The sequence below is a fragment of the Theobroma cacao genome, chromosome 1 (assembly GCF_053813885.1).
Source record: "Theobroma cacao isolate CCN51 chromosome 1, ASM5381388v1, whole genome shotgun sequence".
NCBI classification, from domain to species: Eukaryota; Viridiplantae; Streptophyta; class Magnoliopsida; order Malvales; family Malvaceae; genus Theobroma; species Theobroma cacao.
In genome coordinates, this window is record NC_142639.1 from 30,682,120 (window position 1) to 30,705,202 (window position 23,083).

The following is a 23,083-nucleotide window of genomic DNA, read 5'->3' on the forward strand; positions in this document are numbered from 1 at the left end:
AAATCAATGAATTAATTGGAGTAAATAAATCTTCTCTTAAATTATTACCTCGAACAAATTCCTACTCAAGTTTAAAACATTTTGTTTCTTGATTTATTTGTGAGGCTCATTACATCAATGGGTGTGATGTTCATGTAAACTCAGGCATATATATACACATCTCAACTCAATTCATGATTGAGTTCAAACAACTGTATGTCTAATAACAAGTGAGGTGAACAAAATTCTCATCCAATGACCACAATTTTGAAAAGCTGAGTGTAATTTCATTCCGACAAATGCACTGTAGTTTTCATCAAACCTTTACTTCTTTGGTACTGAAAGACAGGCATTGGCATACATCATACAACAACAACAACAACAAATTGACAGTGTAAAAAAGGTATTAAAGGCGAAAGAAGTGGAAATGGAAACAAAATTTACTCTGCAAAAATCGACCATCAAATAGATCTTTAAAACTACATATGTACTGGGTTTCTTTTTATACAACAAAAACTGGGTGGAGAGGGATCAATGTCTCAGCCACCAACTATTAATGACACTCTGCATTGCACCCTGACTTCCTAGAAAAATATCTGCCCCCTTATGGCAGAAGAATAAATCAATAATGAAAAAAAATTCAATAGAGAGAAAAAAAAAAAAAAAAACCCCAGAAACCAAACAAAACAGATATGTGGCCCCCGTTGTCGAATGACAGCTTTTACAACTTGAATGTCAAAAAAATAAACCAATAAAACATTTTACAGCGGCAAATCAATGGAGGTAAAGAAAAAAATATATATATTTATATGCAGAGGGGGGTAATGAATTGAATTTACAACAACCATTGAGTTGACAATAGAGTGTGCTTAAGTCTCCACTGCCCACATCAACACCAAAAAGGGGAGAGAGAGCACATCTACACTTCCTAAGCCTTACTCGTGTAAAAATTGAAAGGCTGGATTCCCAATAAGTTCCTCTGCTGGTTTGACTTCCAAGAAGTCTTTCTCTTGCAGTGAATTGGAAAGGTCATCAACAGAGAAGGGAATGCTGTAATTAAAAGGGAAGGATTAGTTTGTTTCTACCATGTTATCTCCAATGCTCAGCATGTAATAAAGCTGTTTTAAAGAACATGCACCCAACCATGACAATTGTTTATGCCAATTGTACTTGTTCTCAATTAGTCTACTCAGCCTCTTCATATCACACCACCAATATAGAATTGTTCAACTATTCCCTAATTAACATTCTCATCCTCGTAACCAATCTGAATGGGATTTCTACTTAAGCCATATCGGAAATCTACTTTTCATGGTAGCAGACATGGCACATCAGAAAAATAAAAGGAACATTTACCTGGAATTGTCATCCAATAAAAAGGAACTGCCAACAGCATCGTTAGAATCCTCTGTCATTAGAACCCTCATGCTGGAAATAACCTGTAAAGAGAGTGCAGGTTGCCAATCAATCTTATACCTTCAAAGAAATATGACCTTCCTAAACAAAGTTAAAAAGATCTTGCTGCACAAACTTACAGTTGGAGAAACACTTCGAGTATTGTAGTTGTCATCCCAGTACAGAGTACATATTCTATACAATTGCTGAACACTAAGAATCTGAAAAAAAACAAAAGTTAATGTCAGAGAATGAGAAAATTGAGACAGAGAGAGAGAGGGAGGCCTTACAGGGCAGAGATCATTTGTAATTTCATCATAGGAAATTCTGTACTTCTGATGTATAACCTGTTATCAGGATTAATAAAATTCAAATTAGAAGTGTGAGTCTATATTGACTGCTATCGAGAACCTAGGGATAACCTGGAAACATCAATATGCTGTCCCCGGGTAGTGAAAATGAAGTAGCTACTATTTACGACATTATATTTTGGCAGGTACAATTCATAATAACAATGATTTCAAGGGTTAAGGGAACATAATTAGATAGATTTTCAAAGCAAGACCCAAAGACAGTCAAAGAGCCAAACAGTGCAAGCAAATAAATTCATGTCGGTATGTTAAAGACAAGCATATTATCTAAAACCACTGACACCAAAAACCTAATCAAGGAAATAAAGTTAAAAGATACTACATCCATAAGAAAGCATTCACATGAAGGTATTAGGAAGTTCGTGCTTTCTAGCATCCTATACCAAACAAAGTGCGTCTCTTTCAATCAAAAGCATTCAGAAGGAAATAACAAACCTACCGGTTAACCCTGTCTATATATCTCCCACACTTCCAACATTGGCTTTTCAAAATCGTCATCATTTGGAAAGTCAAAAGTTAAAAGTATTCGCTTTCCTATATTGTCGTTCAATTCCACATACTATGGATTTGTTTTACTGGGCATTGAGAACCATTATCATACAAACAATATGATTGTGATTCCTGAACCTTTGTGCAATGTCAAACATAACAACACAATGGGACTTAATGGGTGCTAGCTAAAAGGATTCCGAGAAATATTTCAGGGACTTCAAATGCTAAATATTTTTTCTCAAAATTGTCAGTTGCACAACACTCAACCAGATAACTGAGCAAGTCAAAGATACTTCTTACTACATATACCAAAAAATTTTTAACAATGAAAAACAAGCAAAACTACCAATCACATTATCTATATTCTCAAGAGTGCCTTAACATACCAAGAATCCAACCGCCTGTCTTATGTGCTTAAGTTCATCCCACGATGATCCTGCATACTGCAATTCAAGGCAAGTGCAAGGAACATTATCAGCACTGCTATGCACCTTATGTTAGCCATTTAAAATAAGCAAATAGTGCAGGAAAATTATGTACCAACAAACACTGATGAAAATTACAACCAAAAGAAAGTTACCTCTTCTTTAGCCTGGCAGCACCAGAGCTCTAACTCAGCTAACCCAGCCTTTACATATTCCCCATTGCTAAATGTACAACACTCACGCCGTAGAAGAAGGCTGAAAAAAGATAACAAATGTCAACATAACCAAACCCTTTGACATAAAATAAAAAAGGACCAACAATAAAACAAAACGTTACCTATTAAACAATTGTACATTAATGTATGAAAATGTTTGAGTAAAGATCTTCTGGATAAGAACCGGAGGCACCTGAAAACCAAGCAACTGTAAGGACCTCTGTACATTTAATTGGAAATCATGATCAACGGCAGCACTTACAAAGTTCATGAAGTTGAAAAAAAAAATCAGATTCCTTACAAAATTTTCTTTCAATGTGCTGAGGAGGGTGTTGAGGCTATCAATAATGCTCTGCCAGTGAGTTGAAGGAGAATCTTTGCCAAAGGACCTCCCAGATCTTAGCACACTTCCCTTAGATGTTCTCGGTGCCTAATATTCGGCATGACCAATTAGAGAAAACGCACAAAGGGACCAAGATCAACTTTTAAGTATAGCTTTCCATCGAACAGTTAACAATATGAATTCAAATTGTTGAACAGAAACTAACTGCATCACAAGATACCTGGATGCATAGAGAAAGCAAAGATGATAGCTCTTTCTTCAAGTTGTCTCTAATGATTCCATAAATTTTTTCCACATATGCTGCAAGCTGCTGCTTAAAAAGCAAAGCTGGGTATTTGGCCTCTACTTGTCGAACTACTGCAAGTGCAGCAGCTGCAGTAAGGTTGTTGGAAGAGGGAGACGAGCGAAAACCCTGAATTAAGAGAGAAAGGAATGTAAAAATATTCTTATTCTTCCTTTAAAATGATATAATTTATGCAGAAGGAAAGAATTTCAAATACCATCGTCATCCTTCCAAACAGAGAGGTTGCAGGGGGTGGCTTCCGACTTGGAGTTGCACCACTTGAACCAGCAGCCTTGAGACTTTTTTGAAGCAAGAACAATAATGCTGATGTGTTGGACAACCAATAAGCCATATGACCATTGTTTTCTTCATTCTACAGCAATTGAAAAGTTTCATCCTTCAATTATCAATGACCCATTCATACTTGTTTTAAAATAGTATATAGAAACAGCAAAAACATAAAAGATTCCCAGAAAGTACATAAAAAACAGAAGAAAATAAGATCTTCTAAAGCAACTATTTTACAATTATTAAAGCAGGGCAACCTAACAAAATTGGAAGAAAATTATGTCAGAAAAAATCTTCTACAGTCATCACACATGCTTATCAGAACAAGGAGCAGTAACTCACTTTATAAGGAGTGCATTTACAAAATTAGATTATTAATATAACGAATTAATAAAAATTAGTCAAACCCAAAAAGTAGCAGCAAAGCAAAAGTCATGCAAAAGGTAGAATGATAAAGGAAAATGAAGCAGCTGATAGTGCCTGCTGCCATTATGCCATAAACAATAACTATGAATGATACAACCTATTACCTCAATTGCAGAACCAATCATCTGAATGAGACGATCAAACACATTGGTTCTTTCTGCTTCAAAAGATTTCCAGTGGAGAAGACATTTATATATGGTAAATGCTGCAACAGGTTTTCCATGACTGAATCCAATGTCTTTTGTAACACAATTGATAAGTGCATCAACATTCTCCTGTTAAAAGAATTACAGAAAACAGCTAAAGCTAACTGACACACTGCAAATAAAAAAGAAAAAGCTTGCAGATGCAAAAACCAATTGTAGCAAACACATACATGTTGACGTTCAAGATTGGATCTTCGCAACTTGCCATCAGATTCGGTGCCAAACTTCTTCACTGGAGTCACACTCTGTGGTTCCTGCAGCAACAACTCTTGTCAATGACCACACCCCAGAAACTAAATGTGCATGATCATAAGTATAACAATAAAAAAATGTGACATACGTTTGATTTGTTCCCTTCATCCATATGGTGACCATTTTCCAAATTCTGCAAATTTAGAAAACAAAAAGATAACAAGAAATATCAACATAATGATAAATGAGACAGAAAGATCAATAAATTTACACTAAATTTTACCGGAATAACTGGAATTGGTGGATGCTCTAAAATCTTCTTAACAGGTGACTTTAAAAGGGTTTGCTGCCTCAGAACTTGGTTTTCAGATTCCATATCTGAAATTTTTTCTTCAAGCCTGCGAACAAAAGAGACAATGATGACCAGGAGAAAGAGAAAAAAAGAAAAGAAGAATTGAATCGCCACAGCTTCACCAATATGCATGAAAATAAGCTCTATCCCAGATTCATATTGTTAGTTAACAAAATGAATCTATATGAAAATCTTTGCTTGGTAAGGGCACAAAATCACCTGTGCATAACAGTCTTCAACTGAACTATTTTTGATTCTGCATCCAAAGCTTGTTTCAACCTTTCTTCACTGATCTTGTTTGTCTCTTCAAACTTTTTCTCAGTTTCATCAATTTTCTTTTCCAGCGAACTCACCATAGCCTGCAGATAATCAGCACAAGAGAAATAATAATGAAAATAGTGTTCTATCAGGAGCAGAAATCCCCAAGATGTCCTCTATTATCGTATGTTCACTGTATCTTTGTGCAAAACATAGACTTAGACTCAGCCTCCTCACCTTCAGTTTTTCATTCTCACTTGTAAGCTTCTCAAGCATCGCATGGTCCACCACCGGAACCTCCTGAATAACAGGGACCACCTCAGCTGCCCTTTTAGCAGCCTCACGTTCCTTGGCAAGCAATTCTTTGGTTTCTTTAAACCGAAGTTGAATATCTTGCAAAGCAGACTGTAATTTTGCATTTTCTTGTGTTTTAGCCTCTTCCAGGTCAACCTGCAGAGTAAGACAAGGATGCATAAATGAAGAGAAGAAAATAATATGCACAACAGCATGCAGGTACAGGTGTCTCTGGACTTGAGCCTGGCCTGGGACTTGGAGACATAGCCCACACCCAGCCATAGGCCCATTCATATTATTAAAACATTAGAAGTATTTTATATTAATATTTAATATTTTAAAACATATTTTAAACTAAATTTAAGTAAATATACATTATTTAACCAAAAATAACTTCAAGATGGGCAAGCTAGGACTAAAAAATCTTAAAGCCTAGCCCAAGCAGCTGGATCTACAAGCAGGGATCACATAAGAAGCACTTGCAATAAAAGCAAAAGGAAGATATTATTTATTCAAATCAACTAATTTGAGATGAGAAGTCAAACACAACTGCAGCCCCATAACGTACAAAATTTAAAGCAAGATGATCCATACAGAATTTAATACCCTTTCTCAAATAACATCGCATTGATTAAAAAACACAAAGGTATGAGAGATGCCAAGCACACGAAATGCCTCGGTTCTGCACCTTCTTACCTCTACTGGATTCACAAGGTCCTTGCCAGCTACACACACACAGACACACAATAGAAAAAGAAACTAGCTTTAGCTTATTCATTATAATGCTTACCCTCATACGTTTCTCCAGCTGTAATCTCCATGTCAGTTCCTCAACTTGCTTTTCCAGTTTGTTTTTGGCAGCTTGCAGAGCTCCAGTTTCCCTAGCAGCCTGCAAGCAATAAAATTAATAACATAAAATCTGAGTGATACATTCGTGAAAAAAGAAAAAAACGAACTTCATGGTTTCAGAATACTAAATTGTTTCAGAAAACAAAGTTATCAGATAGAGCAGAATAAGAATGTCTGGTTTCTTCCTTTTCCCTCTATTTTGTAAGCCAGGAGGACTACATACATTTGGTTGTTGATAAGATAGATTTCTCAAGTGCAAGGAATTTAAAATTGGCTTTAGATGACTCCAGCTTTCAGATACACAAAGAAGAATCAAACTCAAATTTGAAGAACCCCAAAACCATATCTTAGCAAAGATGCAAAGGATTTTCCCCCAAAACTCTGCCAACCATTTTCCAAGATCTAAAAGATGGAAGAAGACTAAAGAAATCCAAATTAATTTTATGATATAAGATCTACTTGAAAAATAAAAATCAATATGGGAATACCATCTTCAGCTTCCGCAGTTCTTTGCGAGCAAGTCTGCCTCTCCATGCACATTGTGTAGCAATTGCTGCTTTTTTCAACTTCAGATAATGCAACTGGGCCAAGTACTTGCGAGTTTGGCTCTGGCGAGTACAATGAAAGACATTCCAAGTTAAAGAAAGAAACAAATATGAAACTAGAGGCAGTTCAGCCACTCGAAAGAAAAATTGTAAAGGTATGGCATTTTTCTAACAAATCGTTGCAAATGTAGTACGATATAAGAATAATTTAAAAACCTTGACATACCTGAATTATAATTGCTGCTCTGGTCTGCCTTCTGAAGCGCAGCTCATTGCGAGCAGCCATCCCTCGCATACCTGTCTGAATGGAAACAGCAGAGGAACACAATTCTTTATAACCTTTCCTAGCAAGATGCATACGCAAATCTCTCTGGACCCTCAAACTGGCAGCTTCTCTTCTCATGCCTTCGTAAACTTTGCGAGCAAGTTGTCCTGAAATCAGCACAGACAAAACCTATCAATGGGTGCACATAATAACAAATGCCTTAATAGGGAGTAAATTTATTTATTTTGCAGCACCCAAAAAATGTGTCAATAGCAGAATAAATACCTCTGCAGGCAGACTGCATCTGTAATGCAGATCGACGAAGCACAATGAAACTTCTGCGAGCTAAATAAGAACGAATTTTCCTCTGAATAATGCTAGCAGATCTTCCTAAGACTTCACTCCTACGGGTATCAAGTTCTGCCATCTGACCAGCCCTGAGAAAAACCTTTGTCTTACCAATCTGCCAAAAAAAAAATTGACATAAGCAGAATCTTTCCCAAAACCCAACAAAAACACAGATTTGTAGCACGTGAGTAAACAGCACCTTAAACAGCAAGGTAAATATTCGTAAGAGCAAATACAGACATCAGTTATTACATCTCTAGGGTCATAAGCAATCATAAAACAGGTATGTATGCATATAAAATTTGTGCAAAGGCAAGAAGCAAACTCCCATCTGAAAGAATGGTTGTATTCTTTCCATGTGTATGCTACATGATGCTCATATCCTCAAGCAAGAGACAGAAAGCTAATAAAATTAGCCAATACAGAGTGTTTCTAACATTACACACCAAAATGCATAAGAATAAGTAGAAGTATTCACTTATAACATCAAGTTTGTGGCTTGAATCCAACAACTTAGATTCTGTATGAGAGAAGTGTTTTCCTCTTTGGCTCACAGTTGCTAGCTTCTAGAAATTTCAAGCGTACACGAGGCCCAGTTTGCAGTGTTGTTTCCGAACCCAGTCCAAACTAGAGCACTTTAACCCATTAACATATTAAGGGTCTTTCTATAGATCTTCTGACAAACATAACATAAAAGAGTATAGTAGAGTCTGTGCTATTGCCAGTGGGCATAAGCCAAAGGCCAAACAACATAAATATCTGCCTGTTGTATGTCTGTATGTAGCTTTTATTGACATCTTGATGATATGGGATTTCACATAATATATATCCTAATGATTCAAGAGGAAATCTAGTACTGATAGCAAGTGAACTCAATCGACTCAGAGGAGATTGTTTTAATACCCATCAGAAATTTACCTGATAGCCTTGAAGTCCCACCTTCTCTAGAAGCTTCTTGCAAGCAGCAATCTCATCAGAACTAACATTTATAGGCAACAAGTCAGAATACTTTTTTTAAGAAAAGTCTTGAGTGCCAACAAAAAAAAAAATTATCGTTACCTCCCATCTAAAACATCAGGTGCAAGGAGGCCAAATCGGTCTACAAATTCATCAAATGGTTTTTTAGTAGGATATCCAGCGCAACTAATCCTGATTGCCTCCATGACTCCCTGAAATGAGGCAAACAATGTGGGTAAACTATACAGGCAATTCTAATTAAATACCAATATAAATTTAAGCTCAACCTGATAGAACATCAGCATTCTTACCCCACAACGTAGTTGTTGTAGAACGTTTTTATTCTCAAATATTGCTGGCTTAAGAAGATTATTGGGCTTTACACAGCGCATATAATGTGGCTCAGTGGCACTGAGAGTTTCAAGTAATGCTTGCAATTGTTGCTGTATAATACAAAAAAGACCACTTGGTAACCAATTAGACTAGAAAAGAAAATAGGGAAAAAAGGGGTACTAATATGCATTTCAGAAACAGAAAAACTAGCACACCTTAAATCGAGAACCTATGGATGAGAATTTTGATGATTTGGAGGATTCCTCAGCCAAAGGAGGAAATAAACCAGAGACAAAAGAACATTTGGAAGCACCCAAAAGCGCCTGATGTTCAGCAACAACATAATCTTTGTTCTTGTCCAGAAACAACTCAGTTTGATAAGTGACCTGAAAATACATAAATTTTTATTTGAGTACATAAGCAGAAAATGTTCACTTCTAACTTCTTAGTTTCATCCTATGACATGAATGTACTATAAAGAGAAAGCAAACTTACATCACCAGCATAATGGGAAATTGTGAAGTCACAACGAGACAATTTGGGCTTGCTGAAGCGCTTATGGTTTTTAAACGTCTGGTACAGCTTCTGAGCAAATGTTTCATGTGTTGATCTTGGAAACATGCTTTTAAAATTGAAAGGTAAAAAACCAAGAGAGGAAAAAAAGAAAACTATCACCAACATCACCATGAGAACAGTCAGATATAATTATTAACATATAGTAAACTGAAACATTTTTAGTACAATGTTGAAAATGCCAATATAAGTAAATGCCCATGACAGTAAAGCTTACCAAGCCTCATCCAGAAGAGCAATTATGCCACCTGGTTTCTGGAAACCAAGAACAGGAAAAATGGAAAACATAAAATAAATAAAATAATCACAACACAAGTGCATAGACCATATTAACACGTTTAGTCCATCAATGTGTTTAGTCAAATCCACCCCCATCCAGGGCTATGATTGGTAAGAATGTTTAACAAATCAATTAAAAAGTTCTTTGAGCACAAGAAAATATTTTCTTTGTGACCAGAGGAAAGGTAGAGAGAAAAATGAGAGAACACATAAGAACGTATGAGAGAGAGAGAATCAAGTCATCAGGAGAAGAAAGGTAGTTTCTCAAGCAAAAGAAATAACTTGAATTACAGGCAGAACAATGCTTAAGAAGTTACCACCAGAAATTCCCACGTCGGTCCAACAATTATTAATAAATCAATACCTACAATCTAACACGACTGACACTACTACAACATTCAAAACTCCAGTCAAATATTAAGAAACAAATTATTGTCACATGGAAATTTAAACAGGCAGTGCTTTCTCCAGCGATTGCACAAGAAACTCAGCTTGGATTTATTAGAATGAGAAAGCAACTAATATCATTTAGTCAATTTATACTTGAATAATTTAGTATTATGCTAAGATTATGGCTGGTGGCTTATTTAAAACTATTTCAACACCTCACAGTTGACCCATCTTCTCCTCTCAACAGATTTCTCTTCTCCCACCATTCTTCCCCCAATTTTTTTCTCCTGTTTTCAGGATGAACATTTTATACCAAAATCCTCATCAATCAGGGTTCCTCCCCATGCTTCAAATTTTTCATGAGAATAACGCATCATAAGATGCCTTACCGCTTTATCTTCAATGGTGGGCATGCTTTATCACAAATTTTTTTAATAGAGATGCATAATCAATGACACAGAACCAACTCCACAGCCATACACACAGATTCACTTTAATAGGAAGGTTATTAAAGGTACAGATGATGTACTACTGAAACAATCTGGAAGCAGCCAAATAAATTGGAGAGGTAGATGCAACAGACCTTTTCAATGAGATCCAGAACATCCTGATTATCAACAAACTCAATATAGCTCCAATTAATTTCTTCTTTCGTATACTCTTCTTGCTCCATTTTGAAAACATGCTGCAGAGCCAGAAATTTATGCATCACAACTATGAAATAGAAACTGAGAAATGCCAAGCATGATGAGAGAATTATGTCCTTCAGAAACAAACCTGGTTGAAATGCTGCTGCAGTTTCTCATTTGTCAAGTTAATGCAGAATTGTTCAAAACTGCAAAGCAAGGGGTACATCAAACATCAGATAGAAAGAAACCAATAGCAAGCATCCAAAAGGGTCATAGTGTCACTTATTTTTAATCACAATTAACTTTATATATTGTTAATTCCACAAGTAAGAAGCATGATTAGAACTATCTGTGAAATCTCCATGGAACTCTGCCTATCACTGCCAAACTCTACAAACTAGAAAGGTAATATACCAGTATCCTCACTCATGATGACTGCAGCGGCGACAATGCTATACCAAAGTGGTGAATTGAGGAAAACTCAATTCACCAACCAGAGATCAGTGGACTGGTCTAATCCTGATTATACACACACACACACATATATAATACATATATATGGATATGTATGTATATGTACACATATATATAGATATGTATATGTACATATACATATGTACATATACATATATATATATATATATATATACCTAAAAGGATTATCTGCAGCTCTGCTGCTATATCTATATAAACCTCATCACTTAAAACTATCCTGATGTATCTAAGCATTCCACCACATTAAATTAGGAATCGACTGCTTGAGACTCAATGAAGACATGATATTCACACAACTAGGACATTTTCATGAGGAAAAAGGATATGAAACTCAAAGTAAAACACACAATAGAACTGAGATTTCAAGTAACAAGCTCAAAAATCTAGTTCATTTCAAGTTGTTCAGCCAAACCTACAGAATTGGACAATATAGGCCTCAAAACCTTTCAACTCTACACTTAGCAGAACTTTTGACATCAAAGAGCCAATAGGTACAAGAAGCAACAATGGGGCCAAAATAAATAAAAGAGACAAAGGATATTTATCTTAGAAACTGATCTTTAGAGCTCCAGTCAACCTATCCAAATGTTTGCATGGTTAAAATTGCCACAAAAATAAGGATAGACATATATTAATTTACTGAAAAAAAAAAGAACACATAGGCTCTGGCAAATACCACAGCACCAAAATGAAAACATGCATGTTTAACATCCTACTCCTAGGTATGCCTAAAAAATAGACAAGCAGCAAACACAGAAACCACAACATGCCAATTTGAGATACTCCTATCCAGTAATGCGCTTTCAAAACCATCAACAATTTTCAAAGTAACAAATCTTCCCAGAAATTGGGAACAATGGGGCAAAAGATGTGGTACATGCAATTACTTATTTCCAAACTCATTATATAATTGAGAAGTAAAAATAATTTAGGTCAGATAAGTATTTGTTTGACAATTGGGAAGTTGAAATTTTGAATGAAAAGGTAACAGAAACATATAGTTAATTACTTAATTACTAACAGATAAAGAAACTGCACTCCTACTTGTAAAGACGAAAAACGCCATATATTTCCTTGAAACTCTTGACACAATTATTTTGACTACTTAAGAAGTAAAATATCATTGTAAAAGACCCTTCTACAACAAAAAAATAATATTAGAAAATGCCCAAATATATGAGGAGACTATACATTTCCAAAAACCATAAACTCAATCAACTGAAACACTTTCATTTTTTGCCTCCCAAATTTCCACAACTAAGAAAAAATTTCTCACATTTCATTATTAGATTCATTCAGTGAGTTATTTTAAGAGTGAATGCAAATCAGGTGAGCTCCATAGCAAATTGAAATCAAAAGAGAAGAATCCTGGCATGCAAAACATTCAAGTGCAGCTTTACCATGCCTTAACAGGAAATCTAGTGAAAGAAAAAACCTCCTCAAATCACTGCTTCTTTAGTATCAAATAATACATGACTTCCACAAGTATTAAAGGTGCCCCTTGGCGGCACAACTTCCATTTTTACTCATTGGTTTCAGACCAACTTTAGTCAGTTATGAAAACAACAGGCATACCGGTTAAGCACCTGTTTGTCTTGAAACTCTCAAATCCATAGATATCCAGAACTCCAATTAAGAACTTTGAGTCAGGATCTTGACCAATTGAACTATTGATCTTATCCACGATCCTGTGAAAATTAGAAAAGGAAACCCAATTTCTCAAATAAATGTCTAAAACTGAACAAAAACAAAATAATAAGCAGAGTCAACTCTAGAATGTCCATACTGAGACAGCAAGAGTGAACCATACCAGTCAAACAACCTCGAGTACACAATTTTGGCCAAAGCGTCTCTACTGAGAGCAGCAGATTCTGGATCCAGCCATTTTGTAATGGTTTCATCACGAGTTACAATTATACGCTTGCACAGAGAATTTTCTAGTAACTTCTCATCGCACCTGAACAAAACTTGGAGTTAAACAGGCTCCCTTTCTTCTTTTACAAGAGCATATAAGGTTAACAAATATCAAAGAAGTATGTCTTTCAGTCAATGCTAGTGCAAGTCTGTAAAATTGTCCACTTACATGAGAAGCTCAGCAGCAGTTCTTAGATGGAACCAAGATTTTTCATCTTTGGGCACTGATGAGTCTATTTCCTTCCCTTTTGCAAATTCAATGTTCCCAAGATGGAGAATTGCAGCCACAACTCGGAATATTGCATCCTGACAAGGGGCAGATGCATCAATTAAAAAGATGACAGAATTTTAGAAAATGTTATGCTTAAGGATCATCTCATAAGATAATGTTTCATTAATATACCTGCTCATCAGAATTTATTCCAACAACATCCATTGCCCTCCTCGTTGCAATATACTCCTTACAATCATCAACTCCATCTAATTCATAGCAATTAGATTGGTTCAGATAGTGAAATGTTCTTGGGTTTCCCAATTTGTACCGCTGAATATCCTGAAAAGTAAAAAGGAGAAACAAAAGGGGCTGAGGGGAGACAGACATCCAAAAGTAAGAGAATGGATGATCTGAAGTGTTACAACCCCATGTTTGCAAAAACTGTTCTCTATTTCCAGTCACAGAAACGTGAGGAACAGACAACACATTGACCCATAACTGAAGAAATATATACATCCAACAATATTTTCCTACTCTTTGATTCCCAGAGAAATGGAACAAAATGCTAAAATCAAAAAATCAAAAAGGTTTTTGAGAAACAAGGAACTTCTTCATATTTGATATTCTTTACCACATCTATAACAAGCTAAGAACATCTCCTGAGACCACTGATGTGCTAGGAAATCCACGACAAAAGCATAAGACTTTAGACTTGGAAAATAATAAATATGATACACAAACACAGCTTTTAAACTATTATTTGTTTAGAATAAAAAAAATTAACTAGGATTTACACTTTATACTCGAAAATTAAAAACTACTATTAAATCATAAATAATTATTTGTAAGACTCATGCCAGCAATCACATCAAAAAGATGCTATCACACAATCCCATACTATTGCTATCCCAGCAACCTCTTAGTAGCTTCATTCACAACAGATAACTAACGCACAAGTAGATTCTCAAACTACCGACTCTTATTCTGTTATTAATGAAGAATATAAGTCCAAAACTGAAATTGTGCCCAAAATCAATACATCAGATAAAAGGTCCCATTTTAACCAACGCAATTTGGTAAAGATATGTTAAACTCTCCAGCTCGTAACTTGTCCTTATATTGCCTAAGAGTATGGCACCAACAAAGAATCAAAGATAAGAGAAAGATGGAGAATCAAACAGAAAAGGGGAATGTAGCGTATATGAGATAGAATAAAGATGATCATAGCTAGAACCGATTTACAACCCTAACTTCAAGCATTTGCATTAAAAACAGAAACCATATACAAAAGGATCCATAGCGGAAGGTAGAAATGGAGGAAAGATCATTGTCCTCACTATTCAAGTTCTGAACAAAAATCCTTTTCTGGACAATGAATTTTGGTCATGAGCTAATCCAGAAATTTTTAAAATTTAATGTAGGCAAATGTTTACAGAGGGAAACAAATATACAAGCACATATTGTATCAAACATTTAAAGCAGCTTCATTAAGCAATCAAAAACCACTTACCTCTGGTGGTGCAGCACAAAGCATGTAGAAGCAGTGGTAGTTTCTCTCAGGATCAGACACCTGACAAACACGTGATCTTTCTAGCAAATATGTTCTGATTGCAGCTCCTGAAATCCTTCCCCTCCGGTCAAATTGAATCTCCACAAACTTACCAAAGCGACTACATCATTCAAAACATGCATGTAAAGATAATAAAACCAATGATTCTGACAGAGAATCTACTATACATGCAGGGTGGAAACTTTATAATAAATATTCTCACCTTGAGTTATTATTTCTAACAGTCTTTGCATTACCAAATGCTTCTAGAACAGGGTTGGACTGCAGATTGGAGGAAAACAGAAATAAATGATGTTAATCACAATTAGTTGGATGATAGATTCACAAGATCAACATTAAATTTCTTGTCATAGAAATCAAAACTTCATAGCCATTGTTTACCTCCAGAACTTGCTGCTCAACTGTTCTTCCCTCAGCAGCAGCTCTCCCTCCCATGTAAGCAAGATATCTCATAAGCAACTTTGTGCTTTCTGTTTTACCTGCCCCACTTTCACCACTAACCAAAATTGACTGGCTTATCCCCTCATTGATCATTAGTCTGCATGAACGGAAACAGCAATTTTTCATTGTCAAAAACAAGCAATCATATAAAATGAACTTCTGGTCAGCACAACCGGATACCTGTATGCGGCATCTGCTACAGCAAAGGGATGTGGACTCAACTCACCAAAGGCTGCTCCTTTATATTGTGCCATCATATGGCTATCATAAAGATGAGGTAGTTTTCTGAATGGGTTTACAGCAATCAATATATTTCCTGTATATGTCTGGAAAAACCATTTGGGGCAACCACCTCCTTGTATCAGTAAATTTTGAAAACACAGAGAAATATAAAGATGTCGACAGCATTCATCAATCCAAAAAACCACATAGCAAAACATACATTCATTCCACCAAAGATATATAAAGGAAAGACAAAAAACTTCCAAATTAAAAGAAGAAGTGAACATTTGCTCAAAATCTTACATATATTTCATTCATATCATATCTTGATCTTAAATTTTGCAGAACTCCTGGTTCATGCAAGTAAGCCAGTTTTGTCATATCATCAACTCCACATGGTGGGGCCTCAGCATCTTTAGGATAGACATTTGAAGCCTTAACAACAATCTGTTTCGAAAATTACGAAATAGGTAAGTCAAAATCTGCAACTATTTTATCCAAGCATTCTATGCTCTTCAATGAATTCCTATAGTATCATACTGGACTTCCATGACATGTAAAAGGGGGGAAGAGAATTTTAAGCCACATAAACATGATTGTGGCAAGAAAACACTCAATTTATGAATCAGCATTCACAAAAATAGAAGTATCTGAGATTCTTATGCACATAAAAGAATCCATTTAAATTTTATAGAAGGAACTCACAGTCTTCCCAGAAGTGCAGAGAACTTTAATATCCTCTCTTTTGACCTCCACAACTTCACCATCTATCCAAGCAATGTCAGAATCCTCCACCCAGACAAGAGATCCGACTCCAAGACCAGCTGTAATAGCCTAAAAAAGCCAAGAGTGCCCATTATTCACCATTTGAATAGAATTACCCCTTATACACACTTTTCAGTCAAGATTCAAACATTATGGTAAAACCACATATACAAGCACTCCTTGCTTTTCAATTTTAAAATGACTTCGAATAGGAATTATAAAGATAGTGCAGAAAACAGTAAACAGTTCCCAAATAAACGCAGCATGATAGACAATCACCATTCCAACTTCATCAAAGCTAAAATAACAGAGATAAAAACTCAGTTTGGATTGAGGATATCACTCTATTTCTTGTTTGGAAAACATTTTAGTAGAAATGAAGGGGTCTTGGAGGAGTACATGATCCCTGCAAAGCCCTCCAAACCTTCATTTCTTTAAAATCCTTCAAATTGATAAGATTTTGAGGGGATGAATTTATGAATTACATGTTGGAATTCAGACTTCATTAGAGATATGAAGTCCATTAATTCCACTAAATTTATATATCAGTAATTATACAAAGTGCGAAGCTGGCCTAAGTACCTGCAATTCCAATTTTATGGCTCTAATATAATATAAACAAAAAAGACCTAATTGTTTTCATGCTGCACAGTTAGTTACTAAAATGTATAACACTGAAGCCGCCACTCTAACCAACTATCAGCACAAACTCATAAAACGATACTCAAAATCGAGTCATACTTCATATTAGAACAAAATGTACTACTTCAAATTCTAGTCAATCGCAATATGGCTTGTAATTGAAACCTTAAAGCCAACGATTTCAGCTAACCACAGCAAAAACAAAACAGTTAAAAACCTTAAAAGGTGGATCTCAAGAAACACAAAAATTAACAGATCAAAACATAATAACAAGTAGCTTCAACAAAAGTCCAGATCAGTCAACAACAACAACTCCTCAAAATAACCATACAAATTTCTTTAAATCACATAAGATTAAATCAAGACCGCCCAAAGCTAGAAATCAGCAAGAAGAAGTTCAAAAGAAAACTGAAAAAGAAAAACAACAAGAATGAAATGCAAGAAAAATGAGCAAAGGTATTATCAATTAATTACCATTTTGTGACCGAGATGGATCGGATCAGAAACTCGGGGTTGCTTCTCGATCTACTGCTACCAAGGCTTTGAACAACGATCATTCAATCCAACACTTAACGAAGAAAACTATTGAACTGGTCTTTTCTAATTAAGTATAATATATATAATAATAACAATAATCGATTTACACTAGAAAAGAATTCCAAATAAAAAGAAAAAAAGAATCGAAAAATGAGAAGCTTAAGCCTCTTCAACAAAGCTTTCAAATATTTTCTTGAAGAAGAGATTAAGCCCTCCCGCCTGCTCTGCTTATGAAAGCAGCCCTTGTTTTATGATTTAGTTTTCTTTTCTACGTTTTTCTAATTCTTTTCTTGACCCTCTACTTCCTCTTCCCTCCTTCTTAGGCCGTGGTCTTAACTCGGTTTACTTTTTTTTATTTATTTGTTTTTGTAATTAAAAGGATGCCATTAAGAAAAATGAAACGTTTTTCTTTATATTAAGTGGGAATTGAATTCCGAAAATGCCCTAGATTTTGGAATGTAATTACCAACTTTAAGGACAAGTAAGACGAGGTAAGATTAGAGTCCAACCAAACAACGAACGAAATGCAAAAGGAGCTGTCCTGTTCTCGCAAACTCGAAATGGAAGGGCGGTAAATAATGGTCGGTTGGTTTAGGAGTAACGTGCGGTAGCGAGCTCTGCAGTCTGTCAATTTCTTTTTGGCGATGTTTGTGGAACAAAGTGGGACCCAACTACTTGATAGGAAGAAATATCAGTAGCCTTTTTTTCTTTTTTTTTTTTGTCCCCTTAAAAAAAACTTGAAAGAGATGTGATGGGCTGAGCCCGCGGCCAAGTTGTGGCTCCCAAGGGATGGGGGACCACGTATAACATTCACGAGCGAATTTCAAAATAGGTAAAAGGCTAAGGGCAGAGGCAGGATAGTGCAAATAATTCATGTTTTTAATTTTAATTATATTGATACGATTAAGATATAAAATATAATAAAATTAAATATAAAGATAATATAAGTAATTACTTTTGTCAGTATTAAAAATATGTAAAAGAATATATTTAATAATCATATAACACGACTTGATTAACACGTTCAACACGACACAATTAAACATAATTTTTTATTAACACATTTAACATGTTTAATATGATTAAATTAAAATATTTATAATTAAATATAATTTTATTATTTAAATTTAAAATTAATAATTATAAAAATATTTATAACAAAATAAGAATAACATCAAATATAATAAAATTTAACATAAATAACATACATAAAATTTATTATCATATTCATATTAATAAAATACATCATTAACTTCTAACCTTAAAATACTAATAACATTTAAAATCATCCATAATTTTCAATCATAATTAAATATATATCATTAACCACATCATTAACTATGAATAATTCCAAACACCCAAATCAAAATCGAAAACTCGCTCACCAATGTCATATCATTTCAATGTCATAAAACCTAATAATAAAATAAAAACAATATATTAATAAAATTTGATCAAAATAAAAAAAGTTAAATAAATTTAAAATTTAGTTTAAAGCATTACCTTTCATTGATGATTAATTGCCATCAACAGAATTAGAGCCTTCGGCTAATGACATTTCTCCTTTACTAATATCTAAATTCATAACATTTGCAGTAAGAGTGCTCATTTCTGTTTCTATAGATGTTACTATATAAAAAAATGATATATCGAAATCACTTTGCCAATTAAAGTGAATAAAGGTTTCAATTAAGCAGCTTGTGGGATGAGAGAAAAAAAAGTAAAGGAAGAAAAAGAAAGACTTGCAAATAAGGGGTTCAAAAAACTATATACCTAATCACGAAACGAAGTGATGAATATGGTTAATAATCCTTAATTTCTAAGAGAAAATTTATTGTGAAACGTGGAGCTAAATACCTATACGAGTTAGAGCATGCACTAGTCTATTGAAAAAGTGATAGTTTTATCTTTATTACTATCAAATCTGATGTGATAATATTTGGTTGTTATTTACTACTTTGTTGGTGAGAACTTGAAGTTTTCTTGTCAATGACTAATTAAGACAAAGGTTAACATCTTTAGCTAAGTGGTTGAAACTTGAACACAATTTCCAAGTTTTGCATGGATTAACGTTAAAGTTTATTGCAATGCATAGAGTTATTTACATTTCTTTAAATAGGCTTTGGACCTAAGTGACCTATGTTGAGCTCGTGTCACTACAATGATAGATTTAATTTGTTTGTTTTAAGGTTGGTTTGATATGTCTAAAAACTAATAAGGCAAATTATAGTGTTGTGTGGATATTGAAACTTACATGGACATTTCACCAAATTGATTGAGACGTGTTGCAAATTACAAATTATACTAACCATTTTAGGAAGATTAATTATTGCCTTCTGTTATTGTCTCTACATGGAGAGTATTCCTCATTGCCACCAATAGGTAGGTAAAGATTATTTTGCAACCTTCCTCATCCACAATATACAAGCGAAACAACACTATTATTGAACAAACTTGAACACCCTTCTCAAAAAGTTTAGCCTTTTACGTTGAAAGCATTACTTGATTTGGATTTTACGACGTGTTTGAATTATAAAAAGTCATAAAAATAATTATAATATATTATTTTTATGTAAAAGAAAATATTTTGTTATTGTTAAATATATATATATTTATCCTTATGAATACAAATTTTAAATCCATCCATATTTACGATACTAAATCATTGATCTAAATTGGACACGATAAAAAACGGGCCTTGATGGGTGGATAATTGACAACACAACACTAACTAATTCTTGTTTAGTGCATTCATTTTCTTCAATTTAAGCTTAGCTTATTGAATCAATTATGAGCACCATATATACTATGGATTTCGGAAACTAGAAGATTTTGTTCATGGCCCTCCCATGCAGATTCCTAGTTTGGCAAACATAGATGAGACCACCAACAGGGATCATGCACGTTGATTGACTCATTTCACATTTTCTTGCCATTTCATGGGCATTTATGGAATTTCACTACTTTTCCCTTTGATTTTTGTCTTTTTTTTCTTTTTTCATATTGTTGGGATTAATTAAGTAATTAAATAAATGAGGTGGCCAAGGAAGAATTAACGGAAAAAGAGGAACAAAATCTAAAGGAAAAGAAAATGTACAGTTGGTAGTGGAGATGAGTCATAGAGCAGCCCAATATGAGTTAGCCACGTAGGGCTTCCAGCACTTACGTGGCTATCTTCAAACTCATAATCGGCACTTCCTTTTCACTTGTCAAAGGTAACTCGTGTGGGTCCATGCGTCCGGGGTTCATGGCATTAATCGCTTAATGAATATAGCAGATGAATAAGCGCGTGAAACTTTTGAGCGTGGGATAAGAGTCCAACAACTATCTTCTTATTATTAAAAAAATTAAGCATTTAAAAGCACGTTCTTGCGCGGTTTTGAAAGTTTGCCTAAACGCGTTTAAGTCACCGGACGCGTGAATGGTTTTCTTAACAGAAGAATCTAAATGACGGTTGGGATTTACAAGATTGTATGCGGTGCGATCCCAGCCGTTGGATTTATGATTTAGGGGAATGAGATTGCGTTGCAAGATGGCTTCAGTGTCACCACCTTAACTGACGGAGTCTAATTGCAATTGATTATGTTCACGTTAAGTGTGTGTGTGTTTCTTCCCTACGCATACACGAATGGATTTTTTTTTCTTATTAAAAGTGTGAAGGGATCGGATCGGTTAATATTTTAAAAACTTAAGTTTAGGTTTGAATCAAGTTAGATATATCCATAAATATATCTTAAAACTAAAATGAAATAAAACCATATTATTTATTAATATAATAATATTTTTAAGTCCAACTTTCAAGCTTGAGTCGCCATCAAACCCTTGAATATCTTTACTTTGGAATTTAGACATTGTCATTTTCAATAAATTTTAAATTGAATAAATTATAAATTTATATTTGATGCACTATTAAATATATCTATATGGTTACTAACTCTGTCTCTAATACTTTTTTTTTCTTTCTCTCTCTCTCTCTCTAACTTCCTCCCACTCATTCTCCTCTTCTTGTTCTCAAGTTCTTCTTCCTTTCACTTTTAAAAGAAAATCCAACATTCTAAATTTTTAATTTTAATTCTTGAAAATAATATTTCTGTCACTCTTTTTCTTAATTTACCTATTTTCTTTTCTTTTTTATTATTTATGATCTCTTATTTTATTAAAAAAAAGGGAGTCCAAACACTTTTGAGACTTAGATCCAAACTTGACACCATGAATTGACGGTGATGAGGGCCAAATACAAGTACATGTTAATGATTCCAAAGGCCAAGACCTAAGGTAAAAGCTTTTCAGACATTCAACAAGCTTCTTTTGGGAAAATTTGCTTGGTCAATATATGTGTATCCTAATTCTAGATTCTAATCAAATCCCAAATAGTCCCTGGTTGGTGCTTTGAAATTCTTCTTCTCGCCACCTATCCCATGGGACAAAAGAAAAATCAACCCTTTTTCTTAATTATCATTCATTTTTCCACTTTACCTCTATGTCAAAATGTTAAGAGAAAGAAAAGAGGAGATCGAGTAAAAGAGAGTTGGAAAGAGAAAAAAATTATTTATTTTTTTAAAAATAAATAACATTTATTTTTAAACCTTTTATAATTTAAATTTATTTTTTAATAAAATAACAATATCTGATGTCTTAATCTAAATCTAAACTATATACGATTCTTACCTGCATATATGCTCCACATTCGACACCTGTACCTGGTATTTTATCAAGCTTAAAGGGTATTATTGAGATTTTAGTTCTACTTGCGCTTTCTTGCTGATCCTTTTTCCTTTATTGATCCTATCGACCTTCTCATGGTCACACCGCCCCGACTCAGGCATCACAATCCCAAGTCGGTCCTAATCAAAGATGCTACTTCCAAGTTCTTCAGCACGGTAATCATCCTCTCCGAGATCAACACAAATATGTGATTTTGGACATGCTCAATCACAAAACTTAACCCTTCTTATTTGTGCAGCAACCAACTCATGGGTAAATTGTTGATTGCCTTGGGATTTGCCACTGTCTTTCTAAGCATCTGTCTGTCTTTCTAGGCATTCATCCGGTGCATGGAAGAAAGGTTTGGCTTGTGCATGGAATCGAGCCTTTGTCAGCGAATAAATTTACAGTCGAAACACCTTGACTCAATGCAATGGAGAGTTTCGATGGCTGCAGTGGAGTTGAATTATCTGGTGGACTTTCTAAGATTATGGAATTCGAAGGGTTTGGAAGACGGGCTAAGGTTACAAGTCAGTCTTCTCAATCTCATCAACATCTTGCTATGATGATCATTAATGGTTTTCTGCAGTTTGAGTTGTTACTTTTCTTTCCCAATATATATTCAATATGCAAAAATGATTCTCTTTCATCTCATAAGTTTATGTTCCCAGATAATTAAACATAGGTGGGCTCAAGTCACAGCCTGCATAAATGTATGAAAAGATAAACTTTGGAACGTTATGGCTATATTTAAGCTCAGAGCAGTAAAATTTTTCTTGATTTTTTCAGATAATATGAAGAATGGATTGAAAGAAATAGTTGAAAATGATTTGATTAGTAGTTTTTCTTTGTTTCAAGTAAGTTTACCAAATGATTTATTTCAATAGATATG

At 34.5% G+C, this 23,083-nt stretch overlaps 1 protein-coding gene across 1 annotated transcript; it reads right to left on the reverse strand.

The window, feature by feature from the left end:
- Positions 1 to 418: 418 nt before the first annotated feature.
- On the reverse strand, positions 419 to 17,865 carry LOC18613018 (myosin-6-like). The gene is made up of 39 exons (XM_018127006.2): positions 17,425 to 17,865; positions 16,249 to 16,377; positions 15,847 to 15,990; positions 15,502 to 15,647; positions 15,262 to 15,418; positions 15,083 to 15,141; positions 14,821 to 14,980; positions 13,500 to 13,649; positions 13,266 to 13,402; positions 12,993 to 13,139; positions 12,769 to 12,870; positions 10,836 to 10,893; positions 10,642 to 10,743; positions 9,607 to 9,644; positions 9,312 to 9,438; positions 9,032 to 9,202; positions 8,795 to 8,926; positions 8,586 to 8,695; positions 8,445 to 8,505; positions 7,464 to 7,641; positions 7,140 to 7,345; positions 6,857 to 6,976; positions 6,310 to 6,408; positions 5,463 to 5,675; positions 5,187 to 5,326; positions 4,899 to 5,013; positions 4,764 to 4,808; positions 4,594 to 4,677; positions 4,322 to 4,492; positions 3,721 to 3,876; positions 3,441 to 3,632; positions 3,179 to 3,307; positions 3,000 to 3,070; positions 2,818 to 2,917; positions 2,624 to 2,680; positions 1,665 to 1,721; positions 1,515 to 1,595; positions 1,336 to 1,418; positions 419 to 1,029 (listed from the first exon to the last, which is right to left on the reverse strand). Exons 1-39 carry the CDS (start codon positions 17,425 to 17,427, stop codon positions 915 to 917), a joined length of 4,545 nt encoding a protein of 1,514 aa, XP_017982495.1. The 5' UTR covers positions 17,428 to 17,865; the 3' UTR covers positions 419 to 914.
- Between the last annotated feature and the right edge of the window lie 5,218 nt (positions 17,866 to 23,083).

Coding starts and splice junctions, on each gene's coding strand:
- LOC18613018 (XM_018127006.2), bottom strand. Junction 13,140..13,265: donor ACTGCTGCTGAGCTTCTCAT/GTAAGTGGACAA, acceptor AGTTTTGTTCAG/GTGCGATGAGAAGTTACTAG. Junction 3,633..3,720: donor TGTTTGGAAGGATGACGATG/GTATTTGAAATT, acceptor CTCTTAATTCAG/GGTTTTCGCTCGTCTCCCTC.